This window comes from Zeugodacus cucurbitae, chromosome 6 (genome assembly GCF_028554725.1).
Source record: "Zeugodacus cucurbitae isolate PBARC_wt_2022May chromosome 6, idZeuCucr1.2, whole genome shotgun sequence".
Taxonomy (NCBI): domain Eukaryota; kingdom Metazoa; phylum Arthropoda; class Insecta; order Diptera; family Tephritidae; genus Zeugodacus; species Zeugodacus cucurbitae.
The window spans coordinates 6,511,121-6,535,939 of NC_071671.1; the positions used below are offsets into that span (position 1 = coordinate 6,511,121).

General features: G+C 31.3%; 3 protein-coding genes across 8 annotated transcripts in view; 2 read left to right on the top strand and 1 right to left on the bottom strand.

Moving 5' to 3' along the window:
- Window positions 1-2,673, top strand: part of LOC105210366 (protein gooseberry-neuro) — a 46,808-nt gene extending 44,135 nt beyond the window's left edge. For both annotated transcript variants that reach the window (XM_054234852.1, XM_054234851.1), the window contains exons 4-5: window positions 227-814; window positions 882-2,673. In XM_054234852.1, coding sequence (XP_054090827.1) covers window positions 227-814; window positions 882-1,234 — 941 coding nt within the window. In that variant the 3' untranslated portion in view covers window positions 1,235-2,673. The remainder of the gene's footprint in view (window positions 1-226; window positions 815-881) is intronic.
- Window positions 1-24,819, top strand: part of LOC128922828 (uncharacterized) — a 334,204-nt gene that overhangs the window by 271,430 nt on the left and 37,955 nt on the right. The window lies entirely within an intron of this gene.
- The window catches only part of LOC105210267 (neuropeptide-like 1), a 57,874-nt gene continuing 39,568 nt past the window's right edge, over window positions 6,514-24,819 (bottom strand). The window contains exons 2-5 of one of the 5 annotated variants that reach the window (XM_011181087.2): window positions 23,046-23,168; window positions 21,264-21,960; window positions 20,684-20,991; window positions 6,514-11,590 (exon numbers count right to left, since the gene is read on the bottom strand). In XM_011181087.2, coding sequence (XP_011179389.2) covers window positions 11,084-11,590; window positions 20,684-20,991; window positions 21,264-21,960; window positions 23,046-23,168 — 1,635 coding nt within the window. In that variant the 3' untranslated portion in view covers window positions 6,514-11,083. Of the gene's footprint in view, window positions 11,591-20,611; window positions 20,992-21,263; window positions 21,961-23,045; window positions 23,169-24,819 lie in introns of all 5 variants that reach the window. The other 4 variants (XM_011181088.3, XM_029039108.2, XR_003752161.2 and 1 more) reach the window with 4 other exon arrangements.

A 24,819-nucleotide genomic window follows, 5' to 3' on the forward strand; every position in this document is an offset into this window, starting at 1 on the left:
GAAGGAAGAGTTGATTTCCTTAGAATTATGGTCTCTCAATTATTTCCTCGAGCAATATTTGGGTTTCCGCAGCTTAAGGTTAGAAGTAATGTATATAGAAAACTGCAGAAGAGATTATACTTAAGTAGAAAAAACTCAATAAGCTTTGATCTTTAAAAAGGATTACGAAACACAAAACTATAAACAGAAACAAAACATTACAACATCACACCTTCTATAATTTCAGGACGCGACTCAGACATCAGTGATACCGAATCGGAGCCCGGCATACCGTTGAAACGTAAACAACGGCGTTCGCGCACCACCTTCACCGCCGAACAGTTGGAGGCACTCGAGCGCGCCTTCACACGCACACAATATCCGGATGTGTATACACGTGAGGAACTCGCGCAGACCACGGGACTCACAGAGGCGCGCATACAAGTGTGGTTTAGTAATCGGCGAGCGCGTCTACGCAAGCATTCCGGCGGCTCCGGTACCGGACATTCACCCATGAATGGTGGCAGCGGTGGCGTTGGTGTACCTGGCGGGGTGGGTGGCGGTGCTGCGGCCACAGCGCCACTCGGTTTTGGTCCACTAGCCGCAGTCGGTTCCATGGCGGGCTATAGTCCCGCTGCAGCAAGTACCGCCAGCGCGGGCATGAATGAGAATCACGCGGCGCATGCAGCAGCGGCTGCCGCTGCGGCAGTTGCACATCATCCACACCACCACACACAGATGGGCGGCTATGATTTGGTGGCGCAATCGGCGCAACATGGATTCGCAAGCAGTTTTCAGCATGGACACTTCGGCAGCCAGAATTACTATCATCAAGGTGTGTAGAAGGCAGTGGGGAGTGCAACTCTTCAGTATATTAATTGTTTGTAACTTTTTTTTTGCAGATTATTCCAAACTCTCAATCGATGACTTCTCTAAACTGACACTGGAGAATGCTTCGAAAATTTCGCCTTCACTCTCACATCTCACCGGCGAAAACTACACGAAACTGGACTCCACCACGAATTGGTCACAAGCCGCTTACCATCTCAATCAGTCGGCAGCAGCGGCCGCCAACTACAATGCTGCCGCCGCTCATCATGCCCATGCGGCAGCCGCTCAACATACACTCAATGATTATGCGGCGGCTGGCGTTGCTGCAGCGGCGCATAACAATCAACTGAACAGCGCAGCAGCAGTCGCCGCGGCGGCTTATAACCATCCACTACCCACGCAGGCGCAAGCGAAGTATTGGTAAAACATTAATTGTGGTGTGTAATTATTAGTGAGAGGTAGTAGTAGCTTGTTTGAGATTGACGAGTGGTCAAATAAAAGTTTTGTAATGTGGCAAGGGAATATTTTCCTAGTGGAAATCAGAGGTCTGTCTCAAAGTTGTTCTGACCACTTATATAGAATCTACGAATATTGAGCACGCGGTTTTCGGTTGGTAGATTCCAAACCTATCTTTCAAACTCGGATATATAACAGTGAAATTAATGCTGTGAAGCCCTAGCATCAGATCTTACGAGCGAGCCCCTTGGTCCAAATGAATCTCTCGGTTGTACTTAACTTTTGATTTTTGGGATCAAAGATTATCTCTCAGTATATTTATTTGACACCAGAAATCCCAATAAAAAAGCCCGAAAAAAGGGTCCTCCAGTGTTTCAAACAGATTTTTTTTTCGGGGTGGAGACTCTTGCTCTCCGTATGTATGTATTTAGATCCATTGACTATATGTATTAGAGTTCGTGAGTTCGTTTAAGGAGAAGATCAATCTTCTTCTTCTTCAATCTTGTTAACTCCAGATATTCTGAGTGAGAAAGAGAGAGAGAGATGGGGTGAGCGAAAGATATAGAGAGAGTTATGACCGCCCGATGTGAGCGAGTTAGTAAGTAGCCAATAGAAGAGCGAGACCTTAGAATTCGCTGTGAAATCAAATAATATATGGACCATTTTTATGGATAACAAAATTCAACTTTGGATTTTCAGAACCCTTCTATAAGAGTATTATGACTATTGCTATTAAAAAATATTTATCATCCGTCTCAAAAACATGAAAACCCATTTGCTATTGCTCATTGAAATAGCAAATAAAAATTAAAAAAAAACGTAATAAATCATAATTGTACAGTAGCTATCATAAGTAGGTTACCATAAGTATAAACATCACATACTTGTATACACACTATTATTAAACACTGTGGTATTTAAATAATGTTCGTTAAACAATCAATTCAACACTTTAATTTAATTTGTAATCATTACTTAAGGAGAATTTGCATACAAAAAAAGATAATTATGTAAGTGCATAACTGTGCAAATAGCTACTTGCAAGTTTATGCCTAAAAAATTGCATTATTGATTACTACATATGTCATTAATTTATAAATCAACTGTAATTAAAATTCAATTAACATTTTATTAGTTAAGTCAAGTGTAACTTATATGGCCAAGGCCAAGCTGGTGGCATACAAAGGCCGGCGCAAAACAAGTGATGATGGCGCGGCAATGAGGCCGTGAGTCTGATTGGAGGCTGCTGATGCGACCCTGTGTTGGCCTATGCCTTATTATACGCCAACTGAGCCTGTTAATTGCATATAAACATTGTAGCATAAAAGTTAATTATTAAGTAAATTTTATTTGTAGGCAACAACAAAAGCATATAAAATAAAGAAATATATATATTTATATGAGTACATAATACAACAAATACATTTAATGTAAGAAAGTTAATAAAGTAGTAAAGTTGTGTTTTTTTTTTGCAAAATGCTATAAAATGTGGCAGTTCGTTTTCTGATTATGTAAGTATTCCTAAATATATATATATATATATATATATATGTACATATATAAACATATAAATATATTTAATGTGCATTTGCAATTCCAATAATTCAAGGACGTTTAGGTACTTACAATATTTTTATTGTCTGAAAAACTTATGTGACCATGCACACACACGTGCATATTTACATATAGTATTTCTACCCATAGTACTCTGTACTTTATGAACCATTTTGCATGCATTTTTACATTCATAAATTTTGTAAGCGCTTTAATGTCTAGCATGTGAGTGGAAAAGCGTTTGTAAAATAAATTTTTTAGAAGCCGTAATAATTTTTTTTTTTTGAAAACGTTGGGTGCATAATATTGAAATAAATTAATTTTGGTAAGGGGAATAGTATAATCAAGTCATAAATATTTGTTACTACATTTGCTTCTTGTTAACAAGACATTAATGCTTCTGTAAAATAAAGGAACTCACATTTAGATCCTTCCAAGAATAATCTCCTTATTAGACATTACTTTAAGAATAATATTTGGGATTCCATGTGTTAAAAGCATGTCTTAAAAAACACTCCCGTTTTATGTATGATCATAGACACCCATTTAATCAGCTCCATTATATAGAAATTCTAAATTTAATATAGTTTTGGCTGTTCCCCAGAGGGAAACACACTTAGATCAAGAAAGACAATCCTTTGTGAAGACAAGATCACTCCCTTGATTACGCATTAAGGTTCGATAAAGGGGCCTGACCGTACTACAAAGCAGATATTTTTGATTTCTATACCCGCTAGTTCGCGTGGTTGTTCGAAAGAGTGAGATCCGAGAAATCTGTGTCTTTATCTCGAAAAGGCGGGATATTCCAGATGAAAGTGATGAGATGTTTTCACCACGTCCTTCTCTAGGCAGCTTTCGGTATTTTTTTAACCTTACATTGTGGATCCAGATGGGACAAAGGCAAATTAGAATTACTAAGACTAATGAGAGGTGAAATTTGGGCGGGGTGTAGAGCTCTGTAGGATCTGGCGACTGCTCAAGTGCTAATGACAGTAGTAAAAAACAAAAGGTTTATTGGCAAAATATAATGGAAACTATACTCTTATCCAAATCAATTTCATATATATTGAATATATAACTACACAACTTTTTAGAAGACCACCCGTTACGAAATGCGGAGATATTATATCAAACAATCATTGTCGAAACATAACCTAGAATAAACTTTGAGTCAATTGATATTTTCCTTTTCAAAAGTTGATTCTCCTTCTACAATATATTCTGCAATACTACTTCCGATGGTTTTGATTGGAAACTAAATCAATTTCTTCGCTTATGTCTCTTGTAGTCCTAACGAAGGCAATCCGTCCATCATCCTCTGTTGAAGACTATAATTTCGAAAATCGTCATTATCCTATCATAAGTAAATAGAGCTCAAGGTAACTTCGTCAAGATCTATAATATGTGTATGAAAACTGAATAAAATATAATTTTCAGGTCAAATTTAAATATACTAATGTAATCATCTGTCATCTGTCAAGTGCATTCCATAAAAAGGGCCGAAATTATTCTAATCTCTACTTCAATCATTCTTGTTCAAGGCCATAGAAATTGCTTGTTTAAGAGAAAATTATCCGAGAGCCCCGATACCGACACTTTATAAATAACATGCTGGAGAAGCGTTATAGTACTGTTTTATTCTAAGCAATAGTTCCGATACTTTCTTCAATCAAGCATGTCTACTTTACCTAATTAATTATAGATATCAAGACAAGCTGTATCCTTTATTATTTGGCAACAGAAACCTATTGGAAAAATCTAAAACACCACTAAAAGGGACTTTTTCTTGTCAGAAAAATATTCGTAAATATGAACATGACTTTTACCAAGCAGTCCATCCTTGGAAATTTTTAACCTATTATATTTGGAATTTGAAGCCTACTCATACAAAGACTCAGCTCCATGACCATTATTATAAAGATACTCAGAAGTTTCTTCCTGCAACGGCTACTTGTATTCACAAATAACCGATTCAAGTCGCATCAAAAACAATAGCTGTGGCATTCAAACTGTCCAGCAACGCCAGTTAACACAGATCAAATTCCAAATCGAATTTCGGACCTAAAAGTATGCAACAATTTTTAGTGTCGTTACAGAAGAAAACTAGTTTGAATAGCACTGAAATGAGGTGTCTTTTCCAGTGTCTTCCGTTCTACAAATGAAAGGAAATGTATATTATATTGTCCCGCAATGGCTGTTGGTGCGGCAAGGGCTTTTACATTACGGTTGTTCTGCTTGTATGGGTTACAAACTAATGTTTTTATAGTTTCTTCAAGGAGATTCTTTTAATATTTAAGTCCTTTACTTAATTAATTCTTTCAAATTTTATTAAAATTATTTTCATAGAACTTACCTTTTTCGCAGCAAATTTTTTCTTGTATTCTTTTATTTTTAGATCGTCAATACAGACACATTTCTAATATAGACACTTAATAATTAACCGTATCTTTTCAATATAGACTCGATATTAATATACGCACTTATTTAAATCGTTTACTTTTTTTCTTTTATTTAAGAACCGATCCTGATCACACAATTTTCGTAGCAACAACACAGAACGTTTAAAAACGAACAAATGCAAAGCCAGCCGCACTTAAGCGAAGCAGAACCACTGACTCTCAAACGCTTCGGCAACCATTTTAGATTTGCAAAATTTGACATTTCACGCATCACTTACAATTTCTGCAAACATTTTTGCACTTTTCCACCTGCACTTTATTGCATTTCAATTACACATATTTCTATTGAAACACACGCGTTTCACTTTACAAGCAACAACAATAAAGAAAGTGGCTGCACACGCGAGCCACTAATTAGCACAACGAAATTTAATTGAACCGCACGCACCAACCTTCGAAAGGCAACTGAGCTTAATTCGGCTGCTTTTCGCGAATATTTGAGCGCTTTCGTTGCAGTGTTGGTGGCCTGTGCGAATTCGCCCACAGTGCATTGACTTCGCGGGAAGCGAATGAGTGACAGAGCAGCGAATGCGCATAATTCTCAATTGTTATTGCTAATTGTTGTTATAATTATGTGATTTGATTTGATTTGAAGCGATGAAAGGATGATCAGTTATGAGGAGATAATAGATAAAATAAAATAAAATAAAATAAAATAAAATGAAATGGAATGAAATGAAATGAAATGAAATGAAATGAAATGAAATGAAATGAAATGAAATGAAATGAAATGAAATGAAATGAAATGAAATGAAATGAAATGAAATGAAATGAAATGAAATGAAATGAAATGAAATGAAATGAAATGAAATGAAATGAAATGAAATGAAATGAAATGAAATGAAATGAAATGAAATGAAATGAAATGAAATGAAATGAAATGAAATGAAATGAAATGAAATGAAATGAAATGAAATGAAATGAAATGAAATGAAATGAAATGAAATGAAATAAAATGAAATAAAATAAAATGAAATAAAATGAAATAAAATAAAATAAAATAAAAGTGATTCCAGCTTTTTAAATTCTTTTTGTTTAATAAAATTAAATATGCAATACTGTATCAAACGAAGTAGGTTTCCGATACCGTTAAAGATTTTTATATATAGCGTTGCCACCTGACTTGAGTATAGTCTAAATATCACAGTAATTTGTTTTTAATTTTATTTAATATTATAAAAAAAAATATTTTTCTACTCACCATTCACCATTTTTTTACGAAATAAAACAAGAATTGTTTTTTTTTAGTTTTTAGTGTAGGAGCAAACCATTTATATATATATAGTGGGTACCTTTATTTACTTATTTATACATAGTTTTGTTTTTAGTTTTTATTACATGATGATATTACATATTACGATAATATTCATACATTTTGATAATCAACTGTCAATTCAATGCTCAAAATGAATGATCGCCGGATTTTGTTGTCGATCAAAGCATTTTTAAGCGTTTCAGGGGAGAATTTCATTACGTTTACATGCATATAAATGTGTGCACTTTACATTTATATGTGTATATATTAGTATATAGTTATATATATGTATTTTTTTCAAATATTATATAATGTAAATATATGTAAGTGTTTCTTATACATTTATATTGTATATATTTTAATTAATTTTTTTTTTGTTCAAGAAAAGCACATCAAACATTATTATCTTTTATTTATAAGCATATATTCAGTAAATAGTTTGTATGTATGTATACATAGAGGTATGTACATGTAACAAGTATATTTTTTTCATACTCAAATTGTTTTTTTTTAATATATATGTATATGATTTTTTTAATTTTTTTCGCTGCTTTAGTTTTTTTAATTCATTATTTATTTTTGTTTTTGCTGCATTTATTTTTTGTTTTGTTTTGTAAATATATTATTGACCACATCAGCCTTACATAGTATTACGACCATTATTGAATTACATGCTACACATATGTCTCAGTTTTAATTAATTATTGTTGTTGGTGTGTGTATGTATGTGTTGTGTTTGTTGTGATTTCGAATAAATACGTACACATATGCATATTTTTCTTTATTGTCTATCATTTTTCTTTAGCACTTAACAATTTTTAATTGAATTTTTTTACAATTATTTTTTTTTTCAAATATATATTTTTTCAAACGTCTAGTAGTAAGGTATATACGTGTATAATATTTATATAGAACAACATTGAAATCGAACAGTTTTCTATTTTTTTTTCTAATTTTTTCAATTCAATTAAAATTTTTTTTTGTATTTTTTTTGTATTTTTATTTGCTTTCAACTTCTTTGTATATTTGCTACATAATATAATTCAACAGTACATGCAAATTTTTATGAACCCTTTTGTGTTTTATATATTTATTTTTTCAAAATTCAATTTTTGTTTTCAATTTTGTTTTGTTTTATGTATTTATTTATTTTTTTTTCAAAATATTTTTTTTTGTTTTTTTTTTTTATTTTTGTTTAACGCTTTCATGCTTCTTAAAATTTTTTTATTCATAAAATTGTTGATAATTTGAACAAGTTCATCATATTTATTGTCGATTATAACAGTCAGCAAGCTGCTTGTAGATTCATAAATAAAATTTTCTTGCTCTGCTCTGCTTCTCATAAAAATATAGTTTTTGTTTATTAACAGAAAAAAAGTTCTTCCATTTTTTACATAATTTTTCTTCTTCTTCGTCTATATATATTTTTTTATATATGTATGTATATAATTATACAAGTTTCATTCAATTTTTATTGTCACCTTGTTGCTTTTGGTACTCTTCAAATAGTTACCTCAGCTATTATTGTCTTCTACGCAGTATTGTCTTGATGTCTCAAATTCACTGTATATTCACTTAAAAGTGAAAAATCAAATATTTTTAAGTTCTCTAAGCATTTATATAATTTTGTTTCGAAATAATTAATTTTGATTTTATTTTTATTTATTTATATCTGACACTATTTTTGCTTCATTAATTAATATTTTTTTAAATTAAAAGGTCCTAAGTGAAAAAATTTAAATATAAAAAAAATTAGTTCAATTATTAAATATTTTTTTGTAAATTAAGTATTTAAATATTTTTTTAAATTTATTTTATTATTTAATTTTTCTTTAAAATTTTTTATTTTAATTTTTGATTGAAAAAAAAAAACTAAAATGAAATTTTTTTAATATATATTATTTCTTTATTAAAAAATATGAAAAAAATTAAATATCTTTTTACTTAAGTCCATAATAAAACACAGCATTTATTTTAATATTTTTATTTATTAAAAAAATTAGTTATCAATATCGAAATTTCAAATATATTTTTTAAATTTTATTTTTAATATTTTCCATTTTATTAATTTATTGTCACACACATTGCATTATTAGCTCCAGCCATTTATGTAAGCAAAAATATTTATTTTTTTAGTATAAGTATTTGTTGTTTCAAAACATTAAGATGATAAAGAGTATATTTTTATTTAAATGTATAAGTGTAGATATTTTAATAAATTCATAGTATTTTTGTTTTTGTTTTTGTAGTTAATAGTTGTTAGTATACTGAGGACATGCAATATGTTAGTAAAGATAAGTTGAGCAGATATGGTGTAAATACAGTAAATATGTTTGTTAAGTGTTGTTTATAAATTTTTTTTTAATTTTTTTATTAATTTCTAATACATACTAAAAAAATAAAAAAAAATTAAATATGAAATGACAAACATTTTTGAGAAGATTTTAGGGGCCAGTTCAAAGACAAAAATTATAAGTAAAATAAAAAAAATTATAATTAAATACTTAAATATTTTTTTTGTTGTATTTATTATGAAATAAAAATATTTAAATAATAAAAAAACAATAATTTTAAAAATTAAAAGTTTTCTGCATTATTTATATAACATTATACAAAAAACTTATTAAAAAAAATTAAATGAAATAAAATATTTTTTTAATTATTTTTAATTAGTAAACAATAAAAAAAAAATTTTAATTAAATTAATAAAATTATTATTATTTATTTTATATTTTACTACTAAAAATTAAAAAAAAAAATAAATAAAAACAATTATTTAAAAAATTTATTTTCTTCAAAAAATGCTTATTAGTCCATTCATTATTCAGCGGATATGTTCCGTTATATGTAGTATAGGTTGACATAAGTTTATGAATTGCAATGTATTTTTTTAAATTTATAAAAAAAATTTAATAAATCGTATTATTAACTTTCAAGAAAGTACATATTTTTTCAAAATTTTTTTCAATATTATTTTTTTTATTTTTTTTCATGAATTAAGAGTAGATAGATAATTTGTAGACTGCCTTTTTGATATGCCATGCTTTATTTTTTTGAAATCGTTCATTGATATATAATTCATAATTAGTTTTTGCTGTATATGACAAGACTATAGCAATGAGGTGGAATTTGAGTTTGTAAAAAAATATTTCTTAAAACATTTTTTTTTAAATTTTTTAAACACATTTTTTTTAATAAATAAATAATTTTTATTATTTTTTTTTTTAATAAATAATTTTTATTATTTTTTAATAAATAATTTTAATTTTATTTTTAAAATATTTTCATAAATATTTTCCAGCCCATATTTAAGAAAAATATTTTATTTTTTTTTTAAATAATTTTTAATAAAAAATGTACCGTTATTATTGTTTAAAAAATGTACAAAATATTTTTTAATTCATAAATCCCTCTTATTTTATGCTTTTTTATCTTTCTCGTCCTTCATCTCTTCCTCTTCACTCTCATCCACTCGTCGCATAGCATCTCAGCGATTTCCATTTTGACCATATTTTGCCTGAGTCAAAATGCTGTTATATCCTCAGCGACATAACAAATGAAATCGACTGCATGCTATAACAAAGCACATATTCCAGTTATTGACATATACATACTGACATATAAGTAGAACATGTGCTTCTTCAAGCCTACAACTAACGGTATTTCTATTTCAAAACACCAACCGCACTCAAAACCGTTATCAAAATGAAATACACTTTGATTGTAGCGCATAATGAGAAAATGCGCCGGAATGTATACTTCATTTTGAGTTTTTTTTTCACAAATTTACTACAAAGTACACTCTTGAGAAATAAAATTGATGTGAAAAATTATTTTTTTTTTAATTTCTTCTTTTTGGGTAAAATGTTTTGTTTTGATATATTATTTGAAGAACATTTTTTGATAATTTTTTTTGAAAAAAAAAATTTTAAATAAATTTTTTGAAAAAAAAAATCTGTTTTTTGTTATTTGCTTTTTTCTCCTTCCTCTATTCGCCTCACTCAACATCTTTGCTATAGCGTTGTCATATATAACTTTTATACATTTTAAAAATATGTTTTCAAAATAGTACAAGCTGTTTACCGTTTGGTTTTGAGCGTTTGTGTTTGTCATTTCATTGTGTATGTGTGTGTGTGTGTCAATTATTGTCACTCTCATTTATTGTCGTCTCAGTTATTCTCTCAATATTTTTTTTTAAATATTTTTTTGTTGAAATATTGTTTTTGACTTTGAAACATTTTTTCAAATACACAATTATTGTCATTTCAACCTAACAACTACAATAAAATATGCAATTTACGCATTCATATGTATATATAGTTCACTAGTTAGTTGTTTTTGTATATATTTTTTAATTTTATTTTTTTTATTATTTTTTTTTCAAATTTGCTGCTTCAAAACTGGCTATTACATGCGCTAATATATATTTAATTTCAATTTTTCTTTTACATACTCACTTCAACATAATTATTGTCTCATATATATTTATAGTTTTTGTTGTAATTTTTTTTTGCTTTTTTTTCCTTAATTTTTTTTTTTTCATTCACATTCAGTTAGCGTCATTTTCCATGGAGTCCGTAACGGGTCGACGAAAACTGCGACGGTGCAATGCTGTTATACGCGGTGGTGTGCCCCAATGCTGTGAACGACCGAGTGCCGTTGATGCGCCGGCTATTGAGCGTGCGCGCGCACGATATGCGCTCTTATTGTTGTTGTAGCGATTTTTCTGCTTACTGTTTTTGTTGTTATTACCGCCGCTATTAAAGTAGTAATTGTTGCTAGCGGTGGAGGCGTAAGCGATCGGTGGTCGATTGATTGATGTAGGAAGAGCATTCGTGAGCAGCATGCTGCTCGCATCGGTGTCGGTATTATCAGCATTATTGTTATGGTTATTATTGTTGTTGATCGTGTAGGCATAGTATTTATTGTTGTTTAGTCGCCCGCGTATACCGGCAGCACCGCCCCAGTTCACCACTGGGCGATAGGGTAGGTAACAGCGTTTACAAGCGGCCGCGGTGGGTTGATGCAGTCGCTCGTGTGGGGGGTAGTACTCGACCTATGCGTGCCAATCAACGAAGATTGGTGAAAAGTAGAAAGCAAAATACAATGTTTCAGTTGTAGTTTAACATTGCTTGTTTTTGTTAGCAACTACATAAGTTTTCAATGTTTTAATGTTTTATATTACATACGGACAGCATTTACAAGCGTACAGTGAAAGCGTTTTCAATTTACACACACAGCCACAAACTAGTTACAAGACAATTACGTTTTATTTACATACACAGTAGCTTATATGAACACTTACAGCGCTAATGAATATACAATAAGCTAGTTTGCTAATTATAGATGAATTTATTATTATTGTTATGAATTCAAATTATAAAAAAATAAAAATAACAAAAAAAAATTTTAAAAATTTTCCTTTCTTCAATTTTTTTTTCTTCCAAAAATTTCTTTTTTTTCGAAAAAAAATTTTTTTAGAATACCTCACATTCCAAATATTTCGCAATATTTATTTTTTTATTAAGAGAATTCAAGTTCACTGCGCTCTTTTAGCAGTGAGTTCAGCAAAAGTGCACAATTTGATTTGAAACCGAAAGCTTTTCGAAAATAACACAATTTTCGAACCCGAGCCTACTCATAAGTTCGTGTAGCTTCGTATTGTGCTTATTAAATCGGTCTTAGCGAGTACTAATATGAGCTTTTTCACAGTATCTTCTCCTTACATATAAAAAGCTTTACAGAAACTGGTTGAGAATTGCTATTTAATAACGGTTATTTCAGAGAAAATGAAGCAAAGCAAAACTTTTTGCAATTTAGAATCGAATATGAAGCCATCTTAATATTTTGTTTTGTAATTTTTAAGTGCTTTTAAGGAATGAAAAGAATATGTTCCCTATAATATATATATTATAAGTCGGGATGTCAATAAATTTGCAGTTTGGGAATAAAGGCGGAGAAACCAGCTTAAATATTACTTCGCTTACTTAATTGTTTGAGCCTATAAAGGAATCAGTTAATGAAAGTGGTTTCGATTTGAGTCGCTTTCGCATTTGGTACAGCTAAAATAGTTTCCACTAGATCTAAACTATTTTTAGACATGTGTTCCAGGACTAATAAATATTAACCATATATAAAGAAGCCTATGTTTTCGGCGAGATACAGTATTTTTTGTAACAGTTTCGAACACTTAGCCTCAAATCTCCTGATATCTTTATTATCTGTTTTTTGAGAATATATGAGAGCTTAAAGCTCCGATAGATGTATGGAAGACTTACGAATTGACGAGGGCCGAGGATTTCTCAAACATTATTTTTTAACAAAGCCGACATTAAATGAAGTGGTTATACATATGAGCTTTTTTAAACATGTGTTCCTGTAATACGAAATCACCCTATAGAAAGAAGCTTATTGGTTTGGACGAATCCAGTATTTTGGAAACAATATATGTCGCACAATTACTCAACTTGTGATTTGTGATTATCTCATCTTCTCGAATTCCATAATAGATGTATGTGCTTCCCATTTGATCATGTGGCTTCCGGGAATAAATAAGAGCTTTAAGCTCTGGTAGATGTGAAGAATTTCTTGACCTTAATAAACCGACAAGTTGAATGAAGTATTACACATAAAAGCTCTCTGAAAAAGCTCGCAAAGACATACCGTCCGTATAGCTACCTCTTCTTAAACTCTCTGGTAAGACCAAGTATGTGTAGAGAAAGAGTAAAGTTATTTTTTTATTAGAAAATTATTTAGCTAACACTCTCATACGAGTACCAACCTACCAAATTGCGAAACGAATAATCATAAACTCTGCTAAACTTAAACTATAATAAAAAAGAAGATCTGAATCTGCACTGAATATGAAATTGACAGTATTTAGTTCCATAAAATATTTACTATACTATTGCACTCATATATTTTCCTCACTCCGTAAGCTCATACGTGCGCCATAGCAGTAATTACAAACTTTAAATACTTTTATCTGCATACCACAGTTACATGAGCAACTATTTAATTATTACACATTTAAGTTACTATCATACTAAATACACACACATACATACATACAGTTACATAGTTACATAAATTTACAAAAAACATTGCTAGTGTACGAGTGTGTTTATTTAGTTACATGACAAATTGAGTGTGTGCTCTGTGTGTGAGTTCTGATGATAATTTTAAAGGCTTTTTAATGTCACTGAAGGGGTGAGCATGTGTTGATGGCATGGTGGCTAAGTATTTACATATGCTTGTGTGTGAGTTTGTCTTATAATATAAAATATTATATAAATATATACATATGTATATATAAAACTTCACCGTTAGGCTGTTGAGTAACCAAACCGTATTTTAGAAGCTTAAAACCACAAAATAGTTTTAACTCAAACACTGTAATGTTCTTGAAAGCCTATAATGGTAGACCCAAGAGTGCGCTACTGACTAGCAGAAAATAATAAGAAAATAATGGAGAATAAAATAAAAATAAAAAACAAGAAAAAACGTTAACTTCGGCTGTACCGAAGCTAATATACCCTTCACAGATGCATTTCTTTTAGTAACTATGTGTTTAAGCATATCTAAAGACGTAAGAAAAAGTAAGTAAAAACAAGCCCTTGATTCCGATCGTTCAGTTTGTATGGCAGCTATATGCTATAGTGAACCGATCTGAACAATTTTTTCGGAGATTAAATTAATTCTATGAACAATAACTCACACCAAATTTCGTGAAGATACCACGTCAAATGCGAAAATTTTCCATACAAGCCATTGATTCTGATCGATCAGTTTGATTCCGATCGTTCAGCATGTATGGCAGCCATATGCTATAGTGAACCGATCTGAACAATTTTTTCGGAGATCAAATTATTTCTATGAACAATAACTCACACCAAATTTCGTGAAGATATGTAGTAAAATGCGGGAGTTTTCCATACAAGCCCTTGATTCCGATCGTTCAGTATGTATGGCAGCCATATGCTATAGTGAACCGATCTGAGCAATTTTTTCGGAGATTAAATTATTTCTATGAACAATAACTCACACCAAATTTCGTGAAGATATGCAGTAAAATGCGGGAGTTTTCCATACAAGCCCTTGATTCCGATCGTTCAGTATGTATGGCAGCCATATGCTATAGTGAACCGATCTGAGCAATTTTTTCGGAGATTAAATTATTTCTATGAACAATAACTCACACCAAATTTCGTGAAGATATGTAGTCAAATGCGGAAGTTTTCCATACAAGCCCTTGATTCCGATCGTTCAGTTTGTATGGTACCTATATGATATAATGGTCCGATATCGGCAGTTCCGACAAATGAGCAGCTTCTTGAAAAGAAAATAACATCTGCAAAATTTCAAAACGATATCTTAAAAACTGAAGGACTAGTTCGTATATATACAGACAGACAGACGGACGGAGAGACAGACAGACGGAATTGTCTAAATCGACTCAGTTCAACATACTGATCATTTATATATATACTTAATAGGGCCTCCGACGGTTCCTTCTGGGTGTTACAAACTTCGTGACAAACTTAATATACCCTGTTCAGGGTATAACAACAACAAAAAGGCATTAAGCTACTTTTACTGCCAAGAATTGTAGAATTTCACCTTTTGTTTATTGGTTTAGGTGCCGTAAATCAGATTTAATTTTACTTATTACCGTTATTTGTGCACTTATATACAGTTATGTGTTTATTTTATTTATTTTTTATTTGTTAAAAATATTTACAAAAGCCTATGTAAAGTATTTTATATACAAACTGTCATATTTGCAAAGGTCTAAGCAAATAAATGCTTATATAAATGTAGTTTCATATATATATGTACATATGTTCATACATTCGTATGTAAGAGTTGCTATATGTATTCCTACGCAGGTCTACAAGGACAAGTATTTTAAAAACAGCTTTGCAATGATTTGCAGCCCACATAAAATCTAAAAATAGACATTTACATGTGTCTATTGTGCGTATGCTTTTAACCTACATCAGAGACATGTATCTATGATATACATACATACATACATATGACATATGTACCACAATACACATGTATGCGCGTAAGAAAACTTGAGGCAGACAGACAGATTTCGCTAGAAAACAAGTCGATTGCGGTTACATATGCAATTTCACACTTTCCAAAAAATATCTTGAAATTACGGTATATATTTGAAAAATTTTCGGGATTCCAAAATCTGTTTCGGTACTGGTATAAACTGTTACAAATTGATGGGTAGACGCTCATTTAATCTGTTCACTTACAAAAAACATTTAAATTTCATTACTAAATATCATTTACAAACTAAATTTTGATATAAAACATTTTTCGGGATACCGAAACTTTTCGAAACTGGTATAAATTAATTTTTTTTTTTTTTTGATTTTTTAATTCAAAAAAAGATGTCGGTATTTGAAATTTTTCGATATTTGACATTTTTTGGAATTGATTTGGCACTATAATTTTTTTAATTTTGTTTAAAATTAAAAAAGGTCGGTATTTGAAATTTTTTTGAATTCCGAAATATTTCGGGATTGATAAAAAATTATATTATTTTTTTTTTTCAATATTGTCTCAAATTTTAAAGCAATATAAAAAAAGTGAAGAAATTTTAATAGAAAAAGTTTGAAAGCGTTTATTTTTTATAGATTCCTGTTAAAAAACAGATTTCGGTATTTGAGATTTTTCGATATTTCACATTTTTTGGGATCCCGAACAAGTCGATTGCGGTTACACTCATTTCATACTTTTTAAGAAATATCTTGAAATTACAGTATTTGAACATTTTTCGGGATCCCAAAACCAGTTTCGGGACTGGTATAAACTGTTACAAATCAATAGTAGTCGCTCATTTAATTTCACATTAAAAAAAATCAATTTCATTACTAAATATCATTTACAATCTAAATTTTGATATATGACATTTTTCGGGATCCCGAAACTTTTCGAAACTGGTAAAAAAAATTTTTATTTTTTATTTTTAATTAAAAAAATTTTGTTTAAAATTAAAAAAAGGTATCGGTATTTGAAATTTTTCGGAATCCCGAAATTTTTCGAGACTGATATAAATTGTTAATGTTTTTTTTTATTGTCTAAAATTTTAAAGAAATATATAAAATTTGAAGAAATTTTGATAGAAACAGTTTGAAAACGAGCAGTTTTTATAGATTCCTGATAAAAACAGATTTCGGTATTTGAAATTTTTCGATATTCCACACTTTTTGGGATCCCGAAATTTTTCGGGACTGGTATAAATTTTAATTTTTTTTAATTTTGTTTAAAATTTAAAAAATGGCGGTATTTGAAAATTTTCAGAATCCCGAATTAAAAAAAATAGTGATTTCGGGATCACGAAAATTTCGGGATTACGAAAATTTCGGGATTACGAAAATTTCGGGATTATTTAATTTTAAGTAAAAGAAAACCTGCAAAATCCAATTTTGTGTGCAAATCTAATTTTGTACACAGCTTTTCGTGCAGATTTATATGCCAAACCACAAAGGTCAAAGCTGGAAGTCTTGCTATTGAAAATGAATTTATTCTAAAATATCTCAAGTAACTTGGCTTTGTTGGTAATACATCAGTATATGAGTGTATATATAGGTATATCTCATTATAAAAACGAGCTGCTACAATTACTTTATCATGTTTGTATTAGTCCAGTAGGAATGACCTTTGAACTTTTTCGCTTGAATAAAAAAAAATATATTACTTTACACCAAATTTTTTGCGCCTACCAATCCACTTTCAAAAGCATTAAGTCAACCAATTTTATTAATATATATAATTCAAACCGAAATTATCAAAGATAATTGTTTTTTTCCTAGCAACTTTCAGCGCACATAACCTAAAAAGCTCCTGAAGACCAATAAAGTATATTAGTTTGTACCCAAACACTTCCTTTAATTCAATTTTCGTTTGTAACAAGCACGCCGTCTGCGCTGATACGATAACAAAGCTAAACCGCCGGAAAATACTGTAAACCCGTTACAGACAGGAAATCATTATATATAATTGAGGCGAATCAGCCAAAAGGTATGCAACGCAAACCCGGGCGAGTGGCAAGACGCCCCGCAGCGTGGGCGGAAATCGGTTGCCAATGCAACCAAGTCACTGCCTGCAAGCCACCGCGCGTAATTAACTGCAGCTGCACAGCTTGCCACAAAGGAAAGCAAGGAAGTATAGGGAAAGAAGCGAAGAAAAGCGAAGCACACAAAAAGTGTTGAGCAGCGTAGTAAACAGAAACTACAAGCTAGAGAAAATAACGAGCAGTGTGTAAGGGAAATCGGAAAAAAATTCAATACAATAATGAAAAAGCACACTCATTGTTAAACTTGTACAGCAGGAGCGTGTTAAAACGCTCAAAACTTTTCCGTAAAGTGACTTAGCTTGTTTGACAAATTGAAATTAAATTAAAAATGTACCAGAGTAGAAGGTGTTGCGGGTAAATAGAATTAAAAAGTGTTGTGACTACATACTTAGTTGAGTTTATATGGTTGTATGGGACTGTATGTGGGTGCTTGAAATTGTTTGCAGTTGTATGGGATGCAATCTAATTGGTAATTTAAGTTTTTGACAGTTGTGGTTGAGTTTCTTAGACAGAAAATGTGGGAAAATTGATATGTATGGTACCATGTGTAAGCAGATGATGGAAAATGCACTTTTTAGACTTTTTTTAGAGAAATAAAATTTAATAAAAAGCATTGCTTAAATAATAATGAATTTTCCAATTTTTCTTCTAACTTTTGATTAATCAAATTTTGTCAGAAATAATTAATTTTCTAATACTTTTCTTAAATTAAATTTTAATCTATTTTTTAGAATTTTTTCAGTGTAAAGTTTTGTCATTAAATTTGTTTTCTTTAAATCTATTACCACTCATATTTTGAAACTCAATATCATCTCTAAAGCTACTTAATATTTTCTCATTATCCAACTACACATTTCCTAGCAACTTATCTGCATTAAAATCCTTTAATACACCATCACAATCAATTTAGACTTCCTACCCTCAACTGCAGCTGTGTCATAGCCTATTAAATGCCACTTTATCATTTCTACAATTTTGCTATTTTTGTCTGCCAATGCAACTCTTTCACGAGCGCAATGATAAATGGCACTCTGACAGTTATTCATTTAATGAGTGTGAGCAAAAATATTGATAGTGCATTGCAGTCAAATTGATTTCTTAACCGATATGATATATAGCTGCTGCAATAATGGCGGAGAAACAGACAAAAGCAGCAAATGAATATGAAAAAAATGTTTAGCAACATGTTGCTACAACGAATTTTGTTGCGCTACATATTTAAAATAATTTTTTTAGCATATCAACTCGAATGAAAATTTTTCTGCCAAAAAAAAAAACAGAGAAATATACTGAATCAGCAAAGAAATGTGTAAATTTTGTTAGCAACATGTTGCTGCAACAAATTTTGTAGTGTAACATTTTTATAAAGACATTTTTTTTACATTTTAATTCGAATGACAATAAAAATATACTAAAACAGCAAAGGAATGAGAAAATTTCGTTACCAACATATTGCTGCAACAAATTTTGTTGCGCAACATTTTTGTTACGACATTTTTTTTCAATATTTAACTCGAATGACATAAGATATTGGCTAAATCTGCAAAGATATGTGAAAATTCCGTTAGCAACATGTTGCGGCAACAAATTTTGTTGCGCAACATTTTTAGGGTGCTTTTTTGGACATTGTAACTCGAAACAAGGTTCGAAGATAATTTTTTTGGAAATTATATCTGCATTTTTATCAATATATAAAGAAATTGGTTGAAGTTGGGTAGCTAAAACACTTGTTTAGGCAGAAAATATGTTGCGCAACATTGTTGAGACACATAAAATTGGAAAGAAAATTATGGAAATATTTCATTATTAAATTAATATTGTTAAAACATAGTAAAATAGCTTCAAGAGGGTGAACAAAGAGATTAGCACCACCATCGAGGCTTTTGAGTTGGTTTAAAAAATATCTCCGAACAAAAATTCCTCAGTATTTCAAATTTGTTTGAATTTTGGGACTTTACTTCTAAAATTGTCATTATAAAACCGGCGTTTAGCATTTCTGCTGATTGAACTATACTGGTTTTATTAAGTACCATGGGTTTGCTCGAAATTAAGAGAGCTCAAGTTGTTGTCTATTTAACGACTACTATCATCAAACTTTTGTCCCTCTATCTCTTTTGTCCCTTGTATGTATATTTAGTGAGGACTTGGTTACAAAAGTATCAAAATTCTCGAAAATGTGACTAATATTCACTAGGCGTTGCCTACCTTTAGGCGCTTACAATGTAACATCGCACAAAATATGTATTACTAAGTACTCATAAATTCTTTCAACATTCTTTCAAACAATTCTACAAAGCTTATCAGCACTCTACAGACATCTATCGCTTGTTAGCTTCAAGCACAATGCAGCTATAAATAGTTTTTAAAGAATTTTTTTTAACATATCCGTGACATTTATTGCCACATACTTGACACGGAAGCGCAAAACGAGTATTCAGTTAAAATAACGACGAAGACAATGGAATATAACTGACTTACATTATTGGAAAGGCATGCCAATCAAACTGTAACCAACTAGAAGACGTGCACAAACTAAGCTATGAGTCGGTGAAACACATACAAACAGATTTGTAGAATTTTTGTGGTTATGTGCGCTACATATTGCTACATTACTATGAGGAGAAAAAAGGAAAAGAAATGTGACAGTAATGTCTGAGCGCAAGCAGTTATGAGTAGTATTTGACTAAAAAATTTAAATAAAAATAAAATAAAAATCAAATTTGTGAAATGAAACGCTTCGAACACATTTACAATTTCATACTAAACAAAAACTAAAAGAGAAAAATTTTATCAAATTACAGGATGCTTCTAGAGACACGGGACACAGCAGAACACAATGCGTTCATCATTTGCGGAGCAGTGCATCAGTGCAGCTAAACGATTTTACGAGTTACGAGGACACAATTCAAAACGTTTTGCTTGCTATTACGAGTTACAATGAAACTTGTATATATATATAGAGAGATGTATATGTAGTACTAGTAGGTATGTAAGTATTGAGGTTCATCAGCAATTCAATTAACACACAAATTCACCGCCATTTACTCATACAAATTGCCTGGCACGTCCAGAGCGACTGAAACGACCGCCACCGCCACCGCCGATGCTGCCACCAAGACCACCAGAGATGCTGCGCAACGAACGATAAGTGGGCAGGAAGCCCGAGCGATAGACAGCGCCAATGTGACGTTTCTGTTGTGGCGGTCCGTAAGGAGCTCCAATTGGCGGTGCGGTGGCTACGTCCAACGTCTCATCAGCCTCGTCACCAGGATCCAAATCGCCAATAAGCGGCATATAGTCAGAGTCGGCAGGCGGTCCGGCATTTTCGATGCCAAAAAGTTCGGGATTCCTGGAGGTATCTTTAAATGTTGATGCATAGTGGTTATAGTACATAATATACATTGTTATAGTAGTATAGTATAGTATAGTATAGTACATAATATACAAGCTGTATGACAGCTTAGCTTACAGATAAATGTTTGTATGTATTAATTATGCTATATATATGTATATCTGTTTATATACTATATTATATATATACAGTCCCGCTTATTTACACACACACTTCGCTCCAACCGCGCCTACTCGCTATAACTATATACAAGTACTGCCACCCTTAAAAAGTACTCACCTAGAAAGCGTTTCTGGGCGCGTCCAAAATCACCCCAGTCCAAATCGGCATAGCTGGGATACAACCAATAGTTGGGCATGAATTCAGCATAGTCCATATCGCTACCGAAAAGACTGGCCGGCAAGTAAACCTCATCCTCATCGCGCTTATGCTGTATGCCATGCACGGGTGAAGCCTTCAGTGCGCCAATATTACGCTTCTCAGCCGGTGCGAGTGTTGCCTGACGTCCGTGCGAGTTGTAGCGTGCCACAGCGGCCAAATTACGCTTGCTGCCGTCGCCCTTAGTGAGCAGTCCCAGACGCGCCAATGTTGCCAGATTACGTTTGCCATTCTGTGGCAACTGGTAGTCACGTGCCAGTGTGCCGATGTTGCGTTTGCCGTAGGTGGCGAAACCACCGCTGCGCGCCAAAGCGCCGACGTAACGTTTATCTTCATTTGGTGCTGTCGGTTCGGCGTCCTCGGGATCGGGTAGTGAGGGCAATTGCCCGTTCTTGGCGAGTGTTGCCAAACTGCGTTTGGGATGTAGCATACCCTGTGCGGCCAGCGAGGCGACGGAACGTTTGTCTTCGTCGATGTAGTCGTAATCGGGCGCGGCGGCGTTGTAAGCCTGTTCATTCTCGTTGGCTGCGGCGGCGGTGTCGGCGGCCAGCTGACGTTCGCGTAGTAAGTTACGTAATTGGCTGCGTAGAGCGGAGGCCTGCGGGATAGAGAAAGAGAGAGAGATAGAGAGGGTATATTTATTAGATAAACTTGCAGAAAATACCTTAATATTTGATAAATAAACATCTCATCTAGAGAGCAAGATGGAGATCGCTGGATATAAGCTTCATGGAACCTGTATCGGATCTGTAAGATCACTTGAAAAAGACACAGAAGACTTTCTAAGCTAACTATGCGCACTGGATTATTACATTAAGCAGCAATAACTATAATTCGTTCATCGAGCCGAAACATTGGATTTTTTCTGAAGAACTGCTCTATAATGCGCTTCCAATAGTCCACGCTTCCAACCAGCATTGGATGGTTCGAATTATAAGACCGTTTATGGCTTCAAATGAAGACTCCTTTCGATTTAGAGAAATACTCTCGATATTATAGCTACTAATCGGCTGATTTTTGATTAGAAACCAAGAGCCCAAGCAATATATGGATCTCTTTGAGACTCTTTTTCATACTTTGACCCTGATAAGCCAATCAAATAAATATATAAATCTTTACTCAACCATATTTAGGAATAGGCAGACAAGCTTAAAATCATAAATCAAAACCAATTAGGAGAGCAAAAGGTTAAGTAAAAATAACCAGACATTCCTCTCTCTCTTCACTTTATCGTTTTCGGAAGTTTCAAATTATATTTTTCCTCTCCCGACTCGGCAACAGCATGTAATCTAATGAAACTTTGAACCTTTTCTCTGCTAAATTTAATTTAAATTTCTAATATCCTCCACACCTCCACTTTTATTCATTTTAGGAACCACCTAATCCTTTTCATCCTTCACACTTAAACACTAGAGCAAAGGAAAATGGCGAAAAAATCATCTTCTTCAATTTCGAAATCAAATACATTTGCCTGAGCCGCTTATATAAACTCTTCACTTCCACTCCACTTCCATTGAGGACGGTAAAATTTCCTTTCACGATGATTTCTCAATAACAAAGTAAAAAAATCTCAAAAAAAAAAATCATAAAAAATAACAAAAAATCATAAAAAATTGTAGCTGAAGCACCTTTCTCCCTCATTATATAATAAACAGCTGTATACAGCAGGATATGCGTACTTACATGCAATTGATATACCGGATTTGGATACACAAGCTGATTTATCAACGAATCCAGGTCGTAGGGCGGAGCGGCAGGACCGTCAGCATCAATGGCGGCAGCCTCAACCAGGCGTGGTTGTTGGAGCTAGGAGAAGCGGAGAATAAGAAGAAAAAGTATTATTAAAGTGAAATAAACGGGCTACTCGAATAAAAAAGTAAAGGAGTGACTGAATGAATGACTGCTTGAATGCAAGGATGTATGCTTGAGTGAGCGAGGCAGCGTTTGTGTGGAGTAGAGAAGAACGCAGAGACGCAAGAAGACGTAGAAATAAAGTCCATTGCAGTGATATTGTGGAGTAAAAGCAAACGAGGTGCGCAAAACAAGGCACTAAAAAGCACGCTTCTTGGAAAAAAAAAATGTTTTATGCAACAACAAAAACTACACGGAGGAGCAGTTGAAGGGTAAACAAGCGCCAGTTGCGCCAGTGAATTTGACGTCAAATCGCAGAGCAGTAAAGAAGTAAAGAATGTCGGGATTTGAAAGTTGAATTGAAAAGTGATGCACAAATCCTTTTTCTACAATACAAATTTTCTTTGCATTTTTCCACTTTTTTTATTTTTTTTTTAATTTTTCACTTGTTTCTTTTCATTTTATTTTCATTTTCATCTTTTTTCACTTTTCAAGTATTTTGTATTCTTTTATTTATTTATTTGTTATTTTTTTGTTCGCTTTTCGTTAAATCAAATCCGGCGTATCGGTAATTAAGGCAATTTCGTTCGTGAAACGCCATTGATTGCTTGGGTTATGCGCCGTTATTGTATTGTTAGTGTTGGTGTTTGGTTTCCTTTGGCTTTCTAATTAGCGTTAAGGGTCAACTTTTATATTGGCTTGCATGCTTGAAACAACTTTCTATGGGGTTTAAGCGCAAATATTTTTCTCAATTTTTTTATTATTTTTGTTTAGAAATTGCTTTAAGCGCTTTTGATCAGAAATAGTTGTGGAAATAAACAAATATATTTGTGAAAAAATCAAAAATATTTTAAAATTAATATTTTCCAAAAACGTTGGTATACAAATTTAATAAAAATATATAGCTATTAATTTTTTCCATAATGAAATTAAAAAAATAAAAATACTTAAAAAGTAACAAAATATTTAAAAAAAGTATAAAATTTTGAGATAAAAAAATGATTAATTAAAAAAAATATTAATTAAGATTAAATTATTTATTGATTATTTTTTTAAGAAAGTTATTGTTTGTTAATAATTATTTTTTTAATTGAATGATCCAAATAAAATTGAATTAGTTTTTAGCACATTTTTATATTTCTATATTTTTTTCAAGTGTTCATATCTTATTTATTATTTAAAAAATATTAATATATAAATATTAACAGAAACTATTTTTTTTATTAATTAAAAGTTTTTTATTTATTTTTTAATTTTAATTTAAATAATTGTTAAATTTTTTTACATTTAAATTATTTATATTACATTTATATTACATCCATTCATATTTATTTAAGTAATAAGAAAAAACTAATTTAAAAATTTATAATACCAAAAAAATATTTGTTTATGAATTAAATATTGTATTTAATTATTATATTATTATGAATAAATATTTTGTAATTTTTTTTCATTTAATTTTAATTCAAATAATTTTTTTATTATTATTTTTTTTTTAATTTAAATTTAAAATTTTTTGTTTGTTTTTTATTTCATTTATTTTATATCCATTCATATTCATTTAAGTAATAAGAAAAAATTAATTGAAAAATGTATGCTTGCATTT